Genomic DNA, 16,047 nt, shown 5'->3' with positions numbered 1-16,047 from the left:
GTTCTTACTACTAGTGTGAAACAATATCATTGCCTTGGTTTGTTAAGAGCCTTTTATTCGTATCTAATAAGAGCCCAATTAAGAAGACGTCTGCGGTACAGTTACTGTAACAACTGTAACTTTTGCTCAGCCATTCAATGCGGGCTGTTTCTCTCCTGCGAATATTTGATGGAACCCTGCTTTTTTCAGTGAATTTGTCATTTCTCAGCAAGGTGACCCGCGGTTGGGAGAGATCATGTGCTTGAAATTTTCTGTTGATGTAGAAGTGCAAAAAGTGATCTTTCTAATGGGTTTTACTGAGGTGATGTATTGACTCTCTCCCATTGTTTGGTTTCCATCTATTTTTCAGAAGCAGAGCGGCACTGATTCAATGACGGCGTACAGAGACGCTGCTGGCAGCCATCGGTTACTCTCATCAATGAAAGCCCAGAAAAGAAACTTCCATTTTTGCCTTCTGTCAGTCACTACCTGTGGACACTATCTGACCGATGGGGTCGCAGCAATGGATAGACAGAAAAAAAAATCAATCTGCTTGATCCACTGTCTGATCCCTCAAATTGCACACGCGCTGAATGTCTTCGGTCCAGTTTCAATAAAATGAGAAGCTCTTCTTTATGAATCCCACAGTTTTGTTTTAACGTTGAAAGGTACCGTATGTAACTTTTCTGGTATGAAAATGTCCACCTGTCCGCCAGTGGAATCTGAAGAAGAGCTCATCTCAGTCCAGAGACAGAAAGACACCTGTGCATCTACACACACTGCAAACGTAGGAGAGATGGCACCTCGGTAGAATCCCCAGAAACTGGTCTCTATCAACCAACCATGAAGAGTCAGGATCCAATCATTTCTCTTATATCTTTGTTGTTAGGTGTTTGGAAGGAACTAACAGTATGCTCAGGTCTCTTCAGAAACGTTTTTCTTCAAACCAGGCAGGGAAACGGTCTTTGTGCGCAACTCTGCCCTGGTTTGCAGTGATATGTTTACATCTTTGCTCTACAAACACAGGGGTCTTCACCTTCATCATATACGCAGACATTTTGTCCTTGGAAGCTATGCCGAGAGACGGGAAGCTGAGGAGATAAATAAATGTGAAGGCTTCCTCCCTTTAACTAACAGGAAGGCACTTTCCGCTGTAGGAGTTTCAAGGTTTGTCCAGTTTCCCGAATGCACACCAACACCGGCTACAAAAACAAAACCCCTCCCCTCAGCAAAACTGCATTTTGAGCTTCTGTTTACACATCACATTCCCAGGAGCCACAGAGAATCCATCAATCCTCCCCTCCTGTTTCTGTCAGATCCGCGCTCCATGACCACCCCGAGGGGGACGGCGCAGGTCAAGGGTTCCAGCTCCCTGTGCCTGAAATGGCCTCAGCGTTGGTTCAAACATACCAGGTACAATCGCAGGTGTGAAGGGTTTATGCCTGGGCAGCAGACACACACAACTTGGCCGAGGGTTTGTCAGGGCTGGTAGTGTGTGCAAGGGGAATGTGACTAAACTAACCCTTTTGGGTGGAAAGCAGACAACACACACCAAATCCAGTCTCCTCCTCACCGGGAGAAATCCCAAATCTTCTGTGGAGTTTACGGTCACTGTGAGTCAGTGGTTTGCCTCACTAAAGATGAAATGTTGCACCATCCACAAGAAGCCTATCCGATCAAGCCCAGTTAAATGAGATGCACCTGGTGACCGAGGCCAGTGTTTAGTCAGTGTGACTAAAAACAGATCTTCCGAACCTATTGTCTCTGACGTCACCTCTCATATCTCACAGGCAGTTTAAAAGGCAAAACTACACACTGCATATTATGTGCAATTTACTCTGATTTCAGCTGAAAGTACCCTTGAATCATCAAACTGTGGTTTTCTGAGTGTCTTTGAGATAGGAACGTGTGTCGTTCTTTCCTCCCCACTGAGCTCACATTACTGAGAAACTATTCCACGCTCTCGCTCTCGCTCGGTTGTTCCGGGATTCTGACGGGCAGCCCAGCGCTGCAGGCGGTCTGGTGAGGCGGCGATAAGAGGACAAGGAATGAAGCTCAAAACAAGATGCTGTGCTTTTTCAGGCAGAGTAACCAGAAGCTACTAAATCCAGCTCAAAAAAACAGTCGACAAGTTTACAAATGAATCAAAATGTCAAAAACAAGGGGTCGGCACACGGACATTTGCATGTGAGCGTCGGCGTCAAATCCTTGTCCAGTTAAATGTAACTTCAAAAACCGGTCGAGGCCGTGATATGCGGACACAGAGTGCTTGAGAGTTCTAGAAGCCCAGTCAAAGTTCTTGTCGAGCATGTGTCCGTCTGACTCTGCGACTTTACGCCCCCACGTCTGTGGGGAATGTGACAGTGCCGTACAGCGCGCACCGTGCGGGACGCCGCTTGAGAAAGCGGCCCGGCCGCAAAGCAGTGCGAGGACTCTTAGCTGGACAGCAGTGAGGGTGAAGTGTAGGAGAAGTTCCTAAATTCCTCCTGGTTGATGGCAGGGATCGGGGGGTCATTGATGGGCGTGAGGGTGGGCTCTTCCTGAGTGAAGTCGGGGTCAAAGTTGTTGACGTCCTCTGGTGTTTTCTAGGAGGAAGAATTCAAAGTTGTCCGTCAGCGGCAATAAAAGAAGCACGGGTGCGCAGACGGAGCCGACGTCCACGCCACTCACGATTCTCGGCTTGAACGGGGGCTCGACCTCCCGGCGGTTCAGCTTCTCCCAGCTGATGCCGCTGAAGAAGGCATGGGAGATCACGGCGCGCTCCCCGCCCTCCGCTGCCACGCAGCCCAGACGCTGGCTCGGGTTCTTGGTGAGGAACTACAGATGTGCAAAAAAAAACACGCAGAAAGGAGAGAATCGTTATTGTGCGATGATAATATCCAGAAGCTACACATCAAGAAGCTCATCTGGATGTGAATCTATTCCATGCAGCCGAAACATGACGCTTGAACCCGTCAAAATCAGGAAGGGGCCTTATTTGTTAACTGATTTATTTCAGTATAGCCAAATACCGCGCTGACACACACCTGGCTCGAACAGCTGCGTTTCGTATTTGCTCCTCTGACAAGACACCGGCTGGATGCAGTTCAACTATTTTCCAAGTTCAGCTAAGGTGTCGCAACTTCCGCATTCTGCGTACAATAAAACAATAGAGCGGTAAAATGGCGGCTGGCAATGCGCTGTGGGGAAGCAAAGCTGCTTAGATGCTTGCCGTCGGGAGGCACCTGAATAAACAAAGGGGTTCTGGATCGTTTATCCTCAACGAGACACGGCGGCGTGCACATCTCGGGGCTGCCGGCGACATTAAGGCCGGGCAAGGACACAACCGACGGATGAGGTGTCGTCCTGGCAGTGACAGAGGCGGCAACAGCCTGCAGCTTTTGAATACGGCTCACAATGTCAGGGCGCCGGCCGCGGAGCCCCCAGAGGACAGGCATCGATGGGGTCCACGCCATACACATGGACGGATATGTTGGAAACAAATTACAAATAGAGGATGGATTTACGATAAACGAGAGAATGAACTTTCCGACGTTACCCCGGATCTCTCAGCTCGTCTCCATTTACCTGGCCGGAGACATTTAACGGAAAGACACAGTTGCTAAAAAGTGACTCCTCTGTGAAAATGGATTTGGTTTTGTTATTATAATAATCTTATTATTTATGATTACTTGTACCAACGCCTGCTGAACAGACAGAAAGCTCAGTTGGGCGGCCGTCTGGGCCTGAGAGTGGAAACAGCAGCGAGCGTGGTCGGGAATTCCAGCCAAAAAAAAAAAAAAAAAAATGGAAAAAAAGGAAGCCGCTGTTGTCACTGCCATCTTTCCACGGCTGCACGTCAATGGTGCCATCCTCTCTCTGGGCCGCTGCAGTCAGCAGTGTGAGATCACGAAGATGGATCACTTCCTGCTTGCATTTTGAGAAGGTTGAGCTGAAAAAAATGTCTCGAATGGATTTTGTCCCACTGGCTCCAGTGACGTGTATTGGGGCGCACAAACTGCAAGCTTTCACAACAGTGAAATACTTTCACACAATACTTTCACAATACTTTCATTTTCAGACCCCCAGTATCTATTCAACCTCTCCACGCCGGCCACAAAACCATCGCCCTATCTGACTGACACATGGACACTGTAAACAACGAATGTGCTTTTTATGGCTTTCAACAAGCGAGCCGATAGCCGACCTCCGTGAACTTGCTCAAGGGAACAAGGATAACCTTGCAAAGGATCAACCTCTAGTATAAATAGCGCGGCGATGCTCAAATCCACTCACACCGACACACATCTTTATGTAACTCGTGACACCGAGTACAGTGATACAAATCAGCTCGAGCCTGTCGGAGCAGCGGGGATGGGGTGGTGGGGGTATTTTTAGCCTGTAGTGTGTGCTTGGCCAGCGGACCATGCCTTAATATAGTTATGTAAGAGCCAGGCCAAACAGCTGGCAGACTAAGATCTACCAGGCAGTCAGTCAGTCTGAAGGACAACGATCCATCATCGGAGGGAACCTGCGGAGACTTGTTCCAGCCTCTTCTGCCATGTCAGAGGTCACGGAGGGCAGGGAGACGGCCTTTGGAGTCGGTAAATGATTCTTCTGAACGGGCCGGCATACGTTCGGTGGGGAGGCGTGCTCCTTGGTCCACTGCTTGGACCAAGGAGGTTAGTGGGATGAGCATGGGTGGGCACAAGGAGGAGATGCAGCTGAGCGCAATTGTAGGGCAGACACTCACAGCTTTGAGGATGTTCACTGCCTCTGCGCTGAGCCACGACGCATAGATGATCTCCTCATTGAGGATTGACTCAAAGAGCTCGTCTTCATTCTCGGCCTCGAAGGGAGCGTGTCCGGACAGCATCTCATACAGAAGCACCCCGAGAGCCCACCAATCCACGGAAGGGCCGTAGAGCATCTCCTTGAGAATCTGAGGAGACATGTCACGAAAAATAACCATGATCAGCGGGTGGACGCTTCGGATTTGTGTTACTCTGAATGTTGTGGGCAGCAAAGACACCTTTCATGAGCCCGCAGAGAAAAACATGAGAGAGGAAAAAAAAAACAACCCTCAAACACCGGCACGCAGACCATCTTAAGCCCTCATTCTGCAGGCCAGGGTGTGTTCTGATGGGCAGACCAGGACCAGGGTGTCAGCAGCGCGCCGCCTTCCAGGCAGCCGTGGGGTTTGACGTGCTGGGCAGTGACCGCGCTGTTTGCTTTGCTGAGGTGGTGTGAGGCCCTGAAGACGGGGCTGGGAAGGGCCTCGGGTGAACTCAAAGCACCCGAGTTACAGGAAGCTACCGTGGCTGCTTTGCAGAAACCCGTTCGCTGGAAAAACCACTTCACCGGCAGTGAACTGACCTCGGGAGCGATGTAATCCGGGGTGCCGCAGAAAGTCCCCGTGGCTCCATTTTCATGTATGCCTTCTTTGCACATGCCAAAGTCCGCCAGCTTGCAGTGGCCATCTCTGTCGAGGAGAACATTGTCCAACTTCAGATCCCTGTTAGACGAGACAAATGAAGGAGAGAGCCATTACGAGGTGTTCCGGGGACACTTGTGATCTTCCAGGAGCCATAAATCACCATGTGAACGAGCGGTTGAGCGCCCTTTGGCGGCAAAGATCTTAAGGTTGCTATGTTTCTAGAAGTCTCTGCAGACGAGCATTAGTGATGATGGCGAGAGAAAGGGGGGAGGGACGTTTGTTTTCTTTTCTAAAAATGACAAAGGTGCACTTTGCGATGTCTGACTGCAGAGGAGTCAAGAGCAGAAGCCACGGCAGAGCCGGCCCGGTAAAGGGCCCGTCTCATCGGATGAATTTGTTGTTCGGACAGTTGTGGAAGTGATAGGTGGGTTCTTCTTTGTGGACAGCGGTGCCGAGCACACTCCGCGGCTCTGTCTGCTCCAACCACTGCTGGAAACGATTACTCTACCTTTAAAAAGCAGCGGGCCATTAAGAGTCCCATCTAGCCGGTCTAGGACAAACACAAAACCCAAGGTGGAAGAAACCGTTCTATTTAAAGAGGAGGAAAGACGGCGGCTGCCAGTCAAGCGCTGCTGCTCTTAGTCATGCGACCTTGTCCTCCGTGAGCCGCCTGTGGATCCCGGCGAGGACAAATCCGGCCCTGAATGAACAGTGTCCTGGTCAAAATCAATGGTGTTTATTTCTAAACTTGTAATGCGACCTCAGGAGAAGGAAGGTATCAGTGGAAAGATTTCCTCTGGACAGCGGCCTGACTTTGTCTGCTGCACGGAGCCCAAAGCGGGCCTCCGACAGGGACAGGCCTTGCCGAGGAGCCTAAGGCCCAGGTCGGGGATGCGGGACTCACTACCTGAGGATCACGTTGACAGGTTGAGACTGACCGTTGCATGAATTGACATGAACAGAAGCTTTGGTGGATGTTCTCAAAGGATGTCGTTTCATCAATAGAGTAGAAATATATAAATCCTACTACGAATGCAGGAACCAGGCCTCCGGCCAGATACCGTCTGTGCTGCGCTCTCACCTGCCAGCTGTCTGAGGCCACAGTATCTGGTTGCATGAAATCACCCCTTCAAATGTTCCACAGCTGTTTCATCCGCCTCCTCTCCCTGGCGGGAGAGACTAGTCTGACTTGGCTCGAGTGGAAGCAGAAGAGTTGTACAGTAGCTTAACATTAGCAGCAATGACAGCTGGTGAACCGCTTCCAGCTCCCGAGACGGAGCCGGACTGCCTGGCCTGAAGAACTCCGAGCTGTTGGCCGACGCTGGATCCGACGCGTTACCGCCGCACCTTACGTGTTTCCTAAGAGCCGACACATATTTCCTCACAAACTGTGATCAAATCAACAATGGCGTCAAGTCCCCGTCAGTCCCTCGTGCAAAGTGGCATCCCCAGAAACCTCTTTGAATGCAGCCTTTGCTGCCGTGCTTTCGGTGGCGGTCCTACAACGTCAAGCGGAAGATTTACTTTGCCGGCTCTCCTCTTAGTCCAGCTCGTTTAGTACAGCGTCACAACATTCAGCATGTTTTTAGATCAACATGTTGGATCCGAAGCAGGACACCACCTCGAGCAAGTGGAGTTAAGCGAGAGTCACGGGAAGACTTTGGCATTACACAACACTTTCGGCAGGGCTATAATTCTATCTGGGGAGGTGGCAGACCGAGCCGCAGCGCAAGCGCCGCTTGTTATTTTAGTTGCAGCATCCAAACTGCTTGTGGCCTCTTGAGCTAGCAGCCATGCTATGTGGCGCAGACTGACACAGAACACATGGGCTGCTAAATATAACCTGGGACAACTCACGATTTACCGTTAGTTCACATGACGCCCCCCCCCCCCCCATTGTGGTTCACACCGACACGTCTCAAACCGGGAAAACCAAGGCCCGAGTCCAGGGTTATTCATCTGCGAGTGAATTTTCACACTGACGCTCGCTATATTTTCTTTCACAACATACATCACTAAAAGTGAAAGCCGTCTCCAACGAACTTATAACAATAAGATGAATAGATTATTACACAATATCCGACAAGAGTCAAGAGTCACGGGACGGATTGATCTGCAAAAAGGGATGAGAAAACAGGAGCTAACGCCACGTCTAAAGGGTGGAATGACAAAAACGTCCAATGTTGTTTCCCGTGTCAGCTGATGGATCCCTGAGCCCTGGTATTTCCCCAGGGTGCAGGGATCATGCAGCCCACAGGGTTTGTGTAAAAAGTGTCCTCGGAGCCACAGCGCCAGGCGGTCTGCAGCTTTCCTCTGCACTTCTCTTAGAAGATGAACGGGGGAGATAAGCATCTCGGGTCATTAGATAACATGAGGAGAACATGTCTTTGCAGCGGGCTTCTTTCTGTCTTGGTGTGTGTGTATGTGTGTGTGTGTGTGTGTGTGTGTGTGCTGTCAAACCTGTAGATGATGCCCTTGCTGTGCAGGAACATGAGCGCAGAGGTGATCTCTGCTGTGTAGAAACAGGCCCGGGGTTCTTCAAATTTCCGGGACTTCTGGATGTGGAACATGAGGTCGCCGCCATTCACAAACTCCATCACAAAGAAGAGGCGGTCCTGCGGCGTGCACGAGGAGAGCAGATTTACAGATATGCCTCCGCCTTATTATTAACCTGTCAGGACTTTGGGCCTTGCCGGGGAAGAAACACGGCTGCGTCCACTGAGTTAGAACCCTCCGAAGGGTGTCGGCGGGCAGCTCACATCCAGCCGGACAAAAATAGCAATTAAATAGCAGTAAATCTCTTTCTCATCACAGGCCGAGGTCACAAGACCACAGCAGCATGTCTTGTCCAGACAGCCACGCCGCTGTTCACCCCACACCTGTGGGCTGATTTATATGATGCTCCACAAAGAGTATGTGCGTGTGTGTGTGTGTGTGTGTGAGACAATCAGAACGAGGTTCCACTTAAGAACATGTTCTCAAGAAAAAGAACCAGATCTCCTTCAGACTACTAGTATATCCACTGACACACACATGGAATAGAAAACAACTGTTTCCAACAAATTAGGAAAAAAAACAATTAAACACAACATTGATGACGCTTTACTAGAACTGCACTTGAACCCTGAGGTGTGTTTGTGCTTCTGATGCGTCAGATGTAACTCACGGGAATTTGCTGTTGCTCTTTGCCGCTCTTACTTGTTGGGACTGAAATGACCTGAAAACTAGGGTTACTTTCCATTTCCTGAGGGATTAGATTTTAAATGGTGGGGGTCAAATAACAGGTGCCTCCTCCTTTTAATCTAAAAGGCCGTGACGGATCTTGTCTGTAATTTAGTGATTAAAAGGAGCGGTCGATGCCACACGGGTGGATCTGAAGGATCGGTCCTCCCGATGGGTGGGAGAATTTGTAGCTCTCTCACACACGACTACTTCCAGCAAGACGCAAGAACACGGATCAGGAGCACCTTAAGAACGGTCGGGTAATAAGCAAAGGACCATTAGGAGCCCCGCCCAATTAAAAGCCACAGACTTCTGCTATTCAGCCACTGTGCTTCCTTAAGAGAGTTATCTTTGTTCTGTGGGCGCTTCTCAGAGCTGGAAGAGTAAACGGATAAGAGGATCAACTCCTCCCCCGTGCAGCTTTACTCTAATCCCGGGTGAAGCAGGTCAGAGGACCTCCAAACACCTTAAGCAGATCTCCATGGGCTGCAGCCTCTCCAAGCCTTTGGCTGCTGCCAAGCAAGGCCAGCAGACGGGAGGCCGAGGAGCTGCCGCCACCTGCTGGTGCAGCCGGATCTTGCAGAGCTCGGTTTCCTTCCAACCTGACGCATCAAAAGCACACGTTTAAAGTAAACGCGGGCCTAAGGTTTGCTGTCCGCGATGAAAGATGTCTTCTCGGCATCCACTAGAATCCAAAGATTCTGACACTTGTCGACTTTCTCTGGAAGCAGGTCAGAGTGACACCGTCCCGTACGCTGGATCGGAAAGGTGCGAACCGGGGGAGAAGGAGTGAACTGACCGGCGTCTGAAAGCAGCAGTACAGCTGCGTGAGGTACGGGTGGCAGGAGGCCAGCGACAGAACCCTCTTCTCGGTCATGGTACACTCCACATCATCGTCCTGCAAAATGATGTCCTTCTTCAGCACCTTCACCGCAAAAACGTCCTCTGTGCCGTTGAGTCTTGCCAGCATCACCTGGGAAAACACACAAAGCGCGGCGTGTCTCTCAACTATCCCCCCCGGGTGAGACGGAGCAACCATGCCCTCCGTTCTTCCCACCTTGCCGAAGCTGCCCTTCCCGAGCATTTGAAGAAAGGTGAAGTTTGAGAGGCCGAGCCGCGGCGCCTGCGGACGAGACTCCGGACTCTCCTCCGTCTCCGACCACGACCTAGTCTGACTGGCAGTCCTGGCCTGACGAGGACGGACGACAACGTGAGCCATCCGGCCGCCGCCAGACGCACAGGAGGCGTGATGTTCCACGAACGATGCGGCGCACACATACCAGTGAGCCGCACTTGGAAACCCCTCCGGCCTGGAGACCCATCTCCGCGAGCTTGCTGGCCAGCTCCACGCTGTTGACCCCACAGCTGGGAGCCACATTGGCTTGGCAGCGGATGTGAACATTCATTTTACAGACTGGGGAGAGAAACCGAGGACGGGTACGCTGAGCTTTGCTACGCAGGGGGAGCGGGGATTGGGACGATAACCCCCGACTGAGGGGGAAAATACGGATATCGGTTTTTACTTTTGCAGTGCAGCCCCTGCCTGAGGATGCCCCAGAGCAGCGAGCCGCAGTGATCGCAGAAGGTGGGAGACTTGTAGCTGTGAATGTTGAACTTATGAGGGACGTTGATGCTGAAACCTTGGTTCAAAGGCTGCGGGGAGAAAACACACAAAGTCACAGTCGTCCGCGTCCGTGCGGCTCCGCAGCCCATCCGCGGATGGCTGGATGAGTGGATGTTCAACCGTGCAGCTCCACGGTCTAATCAGCATTTAAGTGCCTTGGAGATTATTCAGAATAAGCTTTCAGTTTCTATTTCTTGAAAAAACAAGAGACTTGGTTTCAGCTAATGTCTCTAAACTCCCCCAAGGACGAGGCATGTTTAGAGAAAACACAAGATTCACCTTTACACTCAAACAGCTCAAATAGATGTGTGTGTGTGTGTGTGTGTGTGTGTGCTGATAATGTAGCCCTCTGCACACAACACAAAAACAGGAACTTGAGCAGGTGTGTATATGTGTGTGTGTGTGTGTGACACCATTAACCGCAAACATTAAAATGTTCAATTCTTGTATCAAGAGGAGAATTCATAATAAAGTGAACCATCAGCAAAGAGGTGCTGCCTCGCCCTACCGATTCTTTGACTGGCTTCTTCATGTGTGGACACACAGTGACCACCTGCTGGTGGCAGCGCTTGTGGACGACACACGTGCACACTGGACAAAACACACACTAGTAGTCAGGATTCAAGCTCTTGTGGAGAGGCGGGAAAAGGAGAGGTGCTGCTCACCTTGGCACTGGTAGCCCTGCTTTCCAAAGACGCCCCTGTGACAGAGACGGAGACAGAGTGAGATCCAGGCTACGGCCACCGCCGGAGAAGAAGAGCGGTCGGCGTCGAAGGCCGTCTCACCAAATGAACTCTTTGCAGTGGAAACAGAAGGTGGGCTGGCGGAGAAAAGTGGACATGAACTTGTGGCCGTTGACCTGGTGCACCCTCCGCCTCACGGCCCCCTGCCGCTTCCTGGTGAACTCCTTGTAGGTCTTCTGCGTCACGATGGCGTCGTCTAGGATTCAGGAGGGGAATGAGGCGGATCGACACAGAACCCCGGACTCGGGTATAACGGCACTGTGGGATTCGCCCGACATCGCGTCGGAACACTCCTGCAAAGCGCCTCGAGTACCGCTTTACATGACCGGTACCTTCACAAACCTCCATGGTGCCTCCAGGCGGAGCTGGAGAGTCAAACCAGAGCGTCTGAGCTTGAACTGACAACTGACCGAGGAATGTCACGGATCAAACACACGGGAGGAATCTCCAGAAGAGCTCCAAATACAATCACACGGCATCTGCTGGAGGTCCTGCTGCGGTCTGGGCCGGACCTCCTCTCCCCACCCTGGGGGTCTGTCTCTTCACAAAAGACACCCAGAGGTCACTTCAAAATGAACAAATTGGATGGGGTTTTCCCCGCGTCTCAGGGGGGCTGAGATGCAGGCTTTGTAAAAGGAGAACGGAGAACAGGAAATATTCCACCCATGGTTCTGTTCTATTTAAGAACCGCCCCTTCAGCTGGGGCGTGTAAAAGCATGTCAACAAACTGTGGCATCGCTTCTGAGGTCAATGGCTGGAGGCAACCTGCTACACACACACACACACACACACACACACACACACACACACACACACACACACACACACACACACACACACACACACACACACACACACACACACACACACACACACACACACACACACACACACACACACACACACACACACACACACACAAATCTGACTTCTTTCACCGATGCATCCTGGGTAAATGATGGATCAAGGACCAAAACAGTAAGCAGAGGGTGTTTTGAATACTGTGTGTGTTTCATGGAGGAACAACAGGGTGTGTTCCAGAAGGTCTCACCATCTGTGAAGGACCCAGTGAGCGAGATGTGGACAAAGACTTTGCCTGCTGGCTCCAGGTCAATCTGTAGACACACATACAATCATAGCGTCATATACGTGGTTGAATGGGGAGCGATTTCAACTAAACCATCCTTATATACACACACACACACACACACATATACACACGCGTGCAGACACACAAACACACACATATACATTATTGTAAAAAGGGTGACTAGTTCATTCCACGATAAGGTTGGTATTGTGTCTCCTGGGCTGAGGCCGCCCCTAGAGAGTTGTGATGTGGCGGCAGACAGGAAGCGCCTGGTCGGGCCGGTCGGGCCGGTCGGCAAGGTGTCGCTGACCCGGCGCTCAGACGCTTCGCAAATGTCCCACAATGCATTTGAGGGGCGGTAAACGAATAAATACAGTGGCGGGGGAGTTCCTGGAAGCCGACAGCCAGACGTATAAAATGCCTCCGCGAACGAGTGGAAAGTTAACTCGGCGTGTGTTATTTTTAGACCTCGGTCGGAAAATACCAAACACAAAATGCGACTTTGAAACCACCGGCTCAGCAAACATCTGAAGGCTATGTAGACAACATGGTCGACAGTCTGAGGGAGTCTGCTGGAGATGCCGACGGCGGCTTCTGGAGCGGATCAGCCGACGCGGGGAAACAGGTGCAAAAGGCGTAAAAGCTCTTTTCTACTGCGAGAGCTCGAGCAGGTCTGGTGCAGGAGCGCGACGTCACCGCCTCTCACCGAGGGTTTCAAACATCAAGCATCTGAAGCTGACACTTCCCTCAGCGAGGAGAAGTCAGCTGCAGAAAACAAGTCCCACAAGGCGGCAGGTTGAACCTCAAGCGGAAACCGAGAACGAGGGTGTGATGGCACATTTGAAAGCAGAACATGTGACGTTGAATCACGGGGGAGGAACTTCCTTTCTTCTTCTCTTGTTGGAATCGCTGGAGTCAGCTGCAGTGTTGCGCTCTCGCTGACCCAACGGGCTGTGAGGATGGAAAAAAACTGCCTCTATGTTCTACTTGCAGGGGTGGTGTTTGGGGCGGGCGAGGGGCAAAGAGGCAGGAGGACCCACACACACACATGCACACACACACACACACACACACACATGCACACACATAGCTGCAGTGATCGCTGAGCCCTTCAGCAAGCAGCTAGAGGCGTGGACGTGGTGACGGAGATGCATGGCTCTCTGGAGGTTTGTGGCTCACCCTCTGCATGGGGGAGGGCGAAAAAAAAACCCTCCGTAGTTTCGTTCTATCATGTAACCTCAGAGTAGTTAAGAACTGACTGACCTACAAATCATCACGTTGTCTTTGCGCTCCGAGCCGTAAGGATTCGGGCGAGCCCGTCACCTACACCTACCAATCTAAGACGTCCCGTCTTCCCGGTTCCTGGTAGACCCTAAGGTGCCCCCAGCAACAACTCGCTCCACCAGGACGTCCACACGCAGGCTGGCCTTCAAGGCCTAAATACCCGCTGGGAATTTGGGCACCTTGGGGAGTGAGAAGATCAGACATCCACTGGCTCTCAGGCTGTCGGCCACACAGAGTCCTTACTCTTCTTCATCCACGTCCGCTGGTGAAGGCGTGAACTTGGTGAAAGGGCCTTCAGAGCCTGAGGGAAGGTGCGATGGCAAAGGAAGGCTGCTGTTCATCACCGATCACAGACCTTGGACTCTGCCCTAATCTGCCAACAATTTCACTTTTTTCATTATTACTGACTAATATTTTGGGAGATGTGTTTGAGAAAGGAGATAATAGGAACATATCTAATATCTTGGTGCATGTCCCTGATGCTCGCTGTGGTGCCGGGGATTCTTCTGGACCGTGACCTCCTTAACGGTCTGATTTAAATAAGATAGATGTGGTTTAAGAGACCAGAGTGAACCATTTCACTTTCACACACCAAGCGATGCAAAGTTCTAGCAAAAAGCAAACTCTGTGAACTTAAGCACAGAGGAGCGTGTTGGCTTTGACTTTCAGGTCCTCGGGCCAGATTAGATTTGCTCTTGAACCAGGTCCGAGTCTCAAGCAGAAGAACGGGTTTGCATTCCTGCTGCCTGGCGGTGACTTGGAGTGAATGAGCCGGAAATTTTGCTTTCTTGTTCCTTGTCTCGCTCGCACGTTCTGCAGAGCAGCGATGGAGGAGCCGCGAAGCAACGGCGAAGGAGGTCCAAAGCAGCGGTGGAGGCGATGGGGGAGCTGCAAAGTAAAGGAGACGCCCATGAACACTGTAGAGATGCTCCCGAGGGCCTCCTGATGGAATTGAACAACACGTCAGGCTGAGACTTTAGCGTTAGCTCGAACACGTCGACACAACCTGCTGTCGACCACTCCAAGTGACTTTGAGAGGCTGCAGGTTCACGCAGATCGATGTCGGGAGATGAGGAAACGGACTGACCGGTGAAAACCCGACTCAGTTCCAGCGTCCTTCTCGTCTCCTCCTTTCTCTGACGGTTGGCCATATTCTAGTTTCCATTTCTTCTGATGCTGAGGACTCAGAAAGTGACTTTTGTCCCTGCAGACGGTTCCACCTTACGCCCAGCGCCGAACCTGACTCGGCGCTGTGTCGGCTGTTTAGGAGATCCTGATGACCACGCTTCCATCAGACGTTTTTTGGGAGCATCTTTGGGCATTTTACGAATGCACGAGACACGGTCATTGAACACAGTCCTTGGCCACTGAGAGGGACCTTTTCAACCTGGGGTTTACAAGGTTTAATGTAGATAAACCCCCACCTCCGCCCGGCCACCGCTGAACCTTCGACAGAAACATGGCAGCGGCGGTTGCGGGACGGTCACGGGTTCGAGAGCTCACACACTGGTCCTGAGCACTCAAGGGGGCCTCCACCTGATGGAGTTAATGGGGATGCTGGACACACACACACACACACACACACACACACACACACACACACTCTCACCCATCTGTCGAAAGTCTCCCCGCCGTTGGAGGCCTGGATGAGCTCCTCGAAGCGGATGGTGCAGTTCGCCACGAAGTCGTCGTAGCCGATGGGGGTGTCGTGGAAGACGGCCAGCTCGATGAGTCCGCCGTCCGTCACGTTGCAGCCGAACTCCTCGTTGTAGGTCGGCGTGTTGGTCTTCTGCTTGGCATGAGTCTGTCCGATCTTCAGGTCGTCCACTTTCACCACGACATAGGGGTCGATGGCGGGGGCCGCCTTGTTGAAGATGATGGAGTGGCGGAGGGAGAAGGAGGTAGGCTTCAAGTCGAGCGCCTCGCCGATGCGGAGTCTCAGGTAACCGTTAAACTTCATTTTCATCGGGGGAAAAAAAAAAAAACACTGACAAGAAAGTGAGATAAAAAAAAAAACAAACCGCGGGCGGGAAAAAGAACTACAAACTCCAAAGAACTAGCAAGGCGCTCAGTCCCGCCGGGTGACGGCTGCCGCCTCCGCCGCTCGCAGGCGTCAGGGAGGAACACGCACGCCGGGGAAGAGGCGTGAGTTCCGCATTACTCGATACACACACACACACACACACACACACACACACAAACACACATACGACCTCCAACCTGTCACTGTTGCTCGCCTCTGTCACGTGGTTGAGCCTGCGGTCTGTCAGGAAACTACAAGTACCGTGATGCATCGCTGATCACGTGACCGGCCCAGAGGTGGCGGCTCACCTGAGTTGGCCAAGCGGTGAAATAGTGCCATCTAGCGGCAGCCGCTCGAACTATATGGTTCTGTCGTTTGTTTTTATTTACAATAGGGGTGTCAAACTTTTTGGATTCATTTGGGGCCACATACGGCCTAATTTGATATCAAGGGGGCCGGACCAGTAAAACCATTTCCTAGAAGTAACACTGAGTCCAAATTTTTCCTTTGTTTTAGTGTAAAGGAGGTAAAGAGGTAAATTATTAAAATCTTTATATAAGAATAAGAATAATAATAAGAATAAGAACAACTGTATTCATCACAATAAAGAAATTATTGTGCCAGAGTTTCAAGTAAAACATAACAATAATAAATTATAGTAGGAAA

The 16,047-nt window shown here is 51.3% G+C and overlaps 1 protein-coding gene across 1 annotated transcript; it reads right to left on the bottom strand.

The window, feature by feature from the left end:
• Window positions 1-38: 38 nt before the first annotated feature.
• prkcha (protein kinase C, eta, a) lies at window positions 39-15,575 on the bottom strand. The gene is made up of 14 exons (XM_086153011.1): window positions 14,968-15,575; window positions 12,036-12,099; window positions 11,027-11,180; window positions 10,907-10,941; window positions 10,750-10,832; window positions 10,141-10,270; window positions 9,898-10,031; window positions 9,675-9,806; window positions 9,417-9,590; window positions 7,856-8,010; window positions 5,335-5,473; window positions 4,712-4,900; window positions 2,650-2,796; window positions 39-2,564 (listed from the first exon to the last, which is right to left on the bottom strand). The coding sequence occupies exons 1-14, from the start codon at window positions 15,322-15,324 to the stop codon at window positions 2,415-2,417; spliced, it is 2,043 nt and encodes a 680-aa protein (XP_086009137.1). The 5' UTR covers window positions 15,325-15,575; the 3' UTR covers window positions 39-2,414.
• Window positions 15,576-16,047: the final 472 nt, after the last annotated feature.

This window comes from Fistularia commersonii, chromosome 1, assembly GCF_037954325.1.
Source record: "Fistularia commersonii isolate RoL2024-O1a breed Wild chromosome 1, RoL_Fcom_v1.0, whole genome shotgun sequence".
NCBI classification, from domain to species: domain Eukaryota; kingdom Metazoa; phylum Chordata; class Actinopteri; order Syngnathiformes; family Fistulariidae; genus Fistularia; species Fistularia commersonii.
This window is presented reverse-complemented; position numbering and strand designations above follow the sequence as displayed.